Here is a 6,408-nt window from a genome sequence, read left to right as displayed (position 1 = left end):
TCTTTTTGAATTTTTTTGTCTTTCATTGCAGTAACAGTGCACATAATTGAATATAAACCCTTTTCCAGCAAAGCTGTGCATAGGCAAACAGAGCATGATAAGCACAAAGCTGGGGGTTATTGGGCACACGTTGGTGCAGGAGCAGTGACCCATGTAACAAGTGTTCGTTGAGTTATCTGAAGGCAGATAAAATAGCTTGTTCACTACTTTGTTAGTGATTCTTTAGCAAAAAAGGGCACTGTATGATTATAGCATGGGATTTTCCTACAAAACTTCAAAAAAAACTCACTTTGGGGGTGGATTCATTCCCAGATAAAGTCAGCCCTGGTGTGTGAGGCCAGAGGTAGGCTAAGCATGTTTGCCTTATTTTGAGCCCTCTTGAATTTGCCAAAATGGGATTAGGAATGAATAGAAGAGAAAAGGGGAAGGGAAGGAGATGCCTTTAAAAAACAGAGTGGAAAATGCAACTGGCAAAGGGGAGAGCAAACACATAAAAATTGTAGAGGAAAAGAAGATGGGGAAGGAGAAATCCCAAGATAATACTGACTCTGTGTATGGGTGTGAAAGTTGTTTCTTCAGATTTAGCAGCACCCATCTTGTACAAGTTGTAATTTAAATAGATTGAAAAGATAATGCTAAAGACTACCATGTTAGATGTTATCCTGTTAATTAAGCTGCCATTATGGAGTTGTTACAAGCCCACCAAAAATTGTTCCTCATTTAAAGTGATTGATATGTCCTGAAAGGAGAGGTAGCCACCAGTGTCAGCCCTAACACAGAGCAGCACCTTCTCCTTAAGGAGAAAGCTCCCGCCTACCCAGTGCTTTTAGACTGAGTCATCCCGGGAGAGAAAGATCATACTTCAAAGTACAGAATAATGGGTCAACTAATTAATTTTTGTAAATTGCTTGAGAAGTTTCTCCAAAATTAAACTCCATCCAGTTTCTTCTCATCTCCCAACCTAAATCCTTCCCTTCTTTATCTAGAACCATGATTTCTCTGGATCTAGTTTGAATTTAGCTGCATACAACTGACATTGCCTTGTCTGTATGTCATGTAGGCACCATGGTCCCAGTTAGATGATCTGAACCCCTGTACTTGAGTACTGTGGTGAGAGATACTATTAAAAGGAGTTTTTTTAAAGTGGTAGTCTGATAATTCAATCTCAAGGTTCAGTGACCTCGTTTATGCTTTTAAAGTAAATTATCCAGTGCCAGGATTGGTTCTCTGGCCCCAAAACCAGTGGGAAAGTCTCACCGTGTCTGCAAAGCTGAACTGTAGTCACCTCCAGACAGATGGCTGTGTTCACACTGCTGAGGGACGACACAGATTGTCTCAAGCCACTGGGGATCATCTGGAGAGGTTCAAGCCAAACCCTACCAAGGACCCTTCTTATTGTTAAAAGCATACAAATAACCTACCCAATTATTGCTTGTGCCTGTGCTCCAGCATCACTTACAGGGATGGAGGCAGATGTGGTTCTGTGTTGCAAGTGGGGGGTCTAGGCCCCCATTTCAGCTCTCTCAGAGACTTTTTGTGTGACCTTGGTTGGCAGCATAGGGTAAAATTAATTCCATTTAATATTCACTTAAGGTGAGGATGTCTAATTAAACTAGTCATGTGGACTCCCTCTCTCATCAGAGGAGGAAGAGAAAGCAAATTCAGAAGGTGAATCATCCCATTTTAAGACTGATGTCAGAGTCAAATGAGATTAATTGCCCTCTGGAAGTAGCTATTTCTTTCCATTAACTGTAGAGGAAGTCTACATTAGAAGAGTTTAGACTAGATGCCTGATTTATGAATGGCTAAAGTTAAGTAAAATTAGTCCTGACCTTAATCTCTATGCATGTCTGTTTCTCCATATGTCAAATGATAGAAATAACACCTTCTATACCTCACATTCAAAGGAGCTATCGAGCGAGGAGCATCCTATAACTTCTTTGGAAAGAAATTAAACCTAGGAGCAAAAGTACAACAATCAGAGAAGTAAAGCCTTTACTCTTCAGACATCTCAATGACAATATGAGCAGTACCAGTTGGGGCATCCTGTTGCTTTTGCCATTTTCCCCTTTACATTTTGACAACTGAGGAACCATAAATGACTTTTCCCAATCCAGCCATACAGCACGAGGACAGTTGGCCTGTTTTTGAGGAAAGAAATAAGAGCACTGAGGAAGGCTGACCAAGTAAGGTAGTATAGACTTGGCCAGTGGCTTTGAAGGTGTTTTCTTGTGATACTGCTCTTCACAAATGATGATTTTTTTGGAAAGTCTCCCTTAGAAATGAAAGCTAATAACAAACTGTGATGGAGTTAAAGAAAAAAAGAAAGAGAGGAGAAAAGCTTGCATTTTCTTGGCAAAAATACACAACATGTACCAGGCATGGCATAATCGTCCCACTTCATAACTTTTACTTACATATGAGGCTTGCTTTTGGTAAAGAATGTTTGCCCCTTTAATCACCTAATGTAGTTAAAGCAGGAAAAAAAATAGACAAAAAAGACCTTGTATGGCTGTCCTCTTAAGTGCTTATTTTGACCCAAATTGCAACATGTTACACATCTGTGTGGGCACAGTTGTCCTCGATAAGGCTTTCACCAGCACAACCATGCTCAAAACACAAATCACCCCACCGATGTCGCTGTGTTATTGAGGGTAGCTGAGATACCTTTAAGTCCATTAAATCTAATAATAGCTCCTTAGAGGACATTTTGGGGGTTTTTTGGGGTGTGTTAAATTACTAAATCTTGTTATTAACGCTTTTATTTTATGATTTGCTGTTTCCAGGGCACAGACAGAAGCTTGATGACTCTAAACCTAGTTTGTTCTCTGAACGCCTCAGTGATTTAGGGCGCATTCCTCATCCCAGTATGAGAGTAGGGGTCCCGACCCAGAGCCCACGGCCCTCTCTGAACTCTGCACCAAGTCCTTTTAATCCACAAGGACAGAGTCAGATTACAGGTAAGAGACAGAACCGTAGGTTTGGCTTGCACAGGCAATGGTAGCAATTGCTGATGGATATTTGTGTCTCAACTGCAGTAAAAGAGGCTGTTACAGAGCGAGAGATGTGTTCCAAGCAAAGTTAGGTGGGAAGTGTATTTTTTAATAGTGTTTGAAGCTGAAAATGTCTTTCTTTTTCAAAAATATCTTTTTACCATAGGTCCAAAATGGTCCAAAATAGTCAATTTGGGTAAACTGAGTAGGGATCTGGTGAAATCCTAACTGCCACATTGCTCTGTCTTGTTCTCCGTATATGCAACAGAATGCACATTCTCATTCAGCGTTTTTATTTTGCACTGCTGCTGAGGGAAGCAGCCAGCGTTTAATGGTCTTTCTATTGGAATAATGTTACAATCTTCTCATGTGGCGGTTTCCTTCTAGCACCAGTGCTGACCACTGTTACAATAAACGAACTGGGTTATGGAGAAATCTCCAAAGGTTGCTTGTGAGGGTTGTATGCAACATTTATGATTGCATGCTGAGAGACAGATTTCATTGTGCTGAGAGAAATCATAAAGTACCATGTGTCACAGATTATAAGACTGAAATAATTTGTTTAACTGCAGCTATGCCAGACGTTTGCAACAAAACTGTGAAGCCTACAAAATAAACCGATTTTGTCATCTTTTCTATATTCAGAGATGGTTACATTTTTCAAAAGAGTTTCAAAACAGCCTCTACCTAATTTTGGCCATTTCTACTCTCAGAATTTGTGCTGATGTATTTGTGTCTATCCAAGATGTGAAGAGGTGTTACCCCTGACCAATTTACTTGCTAGAACTGTTGGAGAGCTTCACCTAGATGCAAGTCTGTCCACAAAAATCCTGTCTCAATTTATTAGGCCAATTTAAAACTCAGTTTTGCTGCCATAGTTGCATCTACACCAGAAGTCCTTTGCCAATGTTATAGACCAGTATTCCTTTACTGGTAAGGCACTCCTAGTATAGACGTAGTCTTTGAGTCAACGTAGGAAGGTTTCTGGTTTCATGTTTCAAGTGGTTTTGACATGATACCAGCTGAAACTTAGTGGTTTTAACAAAGTGTTGTGGCTTTCTTCTTCTTTCTTTTTCTTCTTTTTTTAAGTTCAACTGGTTTATTAATTTGCAGTAAGGAAGAGAAGTAAGTGGGTTAATTTGAACACAAAACACTCAGAGAACTGAAATGAAAAAATTGTTCCCATGAGCTGTGGCAAAGTTCTCCCAGATTCAGAAGTTTAGCTTTAAACTGGCATGAAGTGTTTATAATAAATCAAATATGTCGATAGTACCCATTGCAAGGTGCCTGCTGCTCACTGACTTCCCAGAGCAGTTTTTTTGGCCAGGTTTAGTGTTTTGTTCATTGGACGTGTGAAGTCAGGGCTCTTCTGCATATCGTTTTCTGGGTAACAACTGCCAAACTAAAGCCCAATATTTTTTCTAATCTACTGTCTTCTGTCTGGTGGTGTTTGGGACCTATTTCTCTAGAAAGCTGGAGGGAAATCTGGAGCTATAATCTGCTTTTTTCCTTCTTCCTTGTGCCTTCATAGTTTACCTATTGTGCAACACTATATCTTGGAACGAAGGAGGGTGAAATTCTTCCTGACCCCATCTGGCGATCAGCTTATGCCCTGAAGCATGAGAACTGAGATCTCCTTGTAATTTTCTTCCTAGCTAAGTGTAACCTCATATGCTGCTCTCATTCACACAAATGCCTCCTGTAGAAAATGTTCGGCTGGGTTTGATTAATAGAGTATTTCTCTGCCTCGTAATGAATCGGCAGCAGCATTTACAGATCCGGGAGGTGAAAATTTCAGATGCGCTTTAAATAAGCCTGACTGGAAACAAAGCTGTGTGGCCTTTGCTGTCTCCTCTGCAAATGTAGGAGTCAGCAGTTCAGGGTACCAGCTGAGACTTCATCAAGAGAGGGAAGGTGCAGGGCTGGTAGGGCAGACGGAGGGGAGCCGCACCGAGGATGGATTGTGGATTATGCTCTCATTTCCCCCAAAACAGTGAGGACTCAGCTGCTTATTAAAGTTTGCAGTGAATAAGTAGCCTGATAACAGTATTTGCTATCTTATTCCCCACCCTTGTGCCCTCCTCAATTTAGAAGAGTCAAACACCCAGCCCTCAAAGTCTACTCATCAGCTTTCTGGTAGCCCTCCCATTTAATAAGGTGATTAGTGTGAGCATGTTGCATCGATGCGAGCTCTGTGAATTGCGCTGGCTTCCCCACAAGGCTTTTTGGTGCTTTTCAGGACGTTGATTGTAATCTGTAAAGCTCTACGTGCTTTGATGCTTCACCAAAGTGCTGGGATGCCTTTTGCGGACAGTCCCTCTTGAGTTCTTCTGGGGTGAGTGGATGCTCGCTGCCACTCAAATGGTGCCAACGAGAGGCAAAGTTGGTGCCGCAGATGAGGATCCTCTTTGATCGGGAGTTAGGTGACCATGGGAAATTGCTAAATGTCTGCCTGTTTGGTGTGGTAGTAGGGAGTGAGCTGTCTGGGCTGTCCATCTCCACCAGTTTCCTTGTTGTGGTGTGATATTCAGTGGGAATTTCTCACTGGCTTCTTTACGTGGTCACTGGGTATGGCTGGGGTATGTATTTAAAAGGAGAATAGACCCTTGTCTGAAAAACAAGGAATTTTTGTTACCTCTATTGGAATGAACCAAGCATTCCTTTAGAAATACCTTTGTTTCTTAATCTTTTTACCTAGTAACTTAGGGAAAATAATTAATTCCTAATAACTTTAACAGTAAATACTGGTTTCCTACAACAAAATCCACATTATTGCTAGTAAGTACATAAACTGGTTTTGTTTCGTTCCACTTGAGGTCTTGCATAGCTATTGCATGATTAAACAGAAATAATATTTAAAGCCTGACTGGCCCACACCTGAGTCTGAGAGAACTCAGCACTTTGGGGTTCACCCTTATATTTCTTTTCTCTGTCTGGGTTGTGTTTATTTTCCTAGAGTATCAGAGTACAGGTTTTACAAATCACAGCACAGTCCTAAACCTACCAGAGGCCCAGGCTGTGGCAGTACAAGGCACAGAGTTGCCCTTATTCAACATGGCATTTTAACTAGGATTCTGCAAAAGCAACATCGAAGGGTCATTAAAAAACAAATCGTCCAATAAGCAGATGCCTTTGCTGAGGCAATGCAGATTCAATTTGAACCCCGCTTGCTGCCCGTAAATCAGGAATCCTGTCTGTTCACATTTGGATACTGCTATATTTGCTTTTTTATTTTTTCCCCTTCCCCTAACAGCACTCACACAACTCACTCACGTCTCCGATTACGTTCCCGTTCAGACACGGAGCTGTTGCATCGGTGGTTCAGTATGAAAGGAGAAAAGCTGTTATTTTTCTAAAACACAACCGGTGAGGATTAGCTTCTATCGGCTGGGAAAAGCCAAGGGCATAATGGCAG

The 6,408-nt window shown here is 41.3% G+C and overlaps 1 protein-coding gene across 1 annotated transcript in view; it reads left to right on the top strand.

Annotated features, from left to right (window-relative positions):
* Positions 1 to 2,786: 2,786 nt before the first annotated feature.
* Positions 2,787 to 6,408, top strand: part of RUNX2 (runt-related transcription factor 2) — a gene marked incomplete at its 5' end in the record, with an annotated part of 36,285 nt that continues 32,663 nt past the window's right edge. The window contains one exon of the mRNA XM_010184652.1: positions 2,787 to 2,960. Within this exon, the coding sequence (XP_010182954.1) occupies positions 2,787 to 2,960 (174 nt within the window). The remainder of the gene's footprint in view (positions 2,961 to 6,408) is intronic.

This window comes from Mesitornis unicolor, unplaced genomic scaffold (genome assembly GCF_000695765.1).
Source record: "Mesitornis unicolor isolate BGI_N332 unplaced genomic scaffold, ASM69576v1 scaffold12855, whole genome shotgun sequence".
Classification (NCBI taxonomy): domain Eukaryota; kingdom Metazoa; phylum Chordata; class Aves; order Mesitornithiformes; family Mesitornithidae; genus Mesitornis; species Mesitornis unicolor.
Note: the sequence above shows the minus strand (reverse complement) of the source record. Positions and strands in the feature narration are given on the sequence as shown.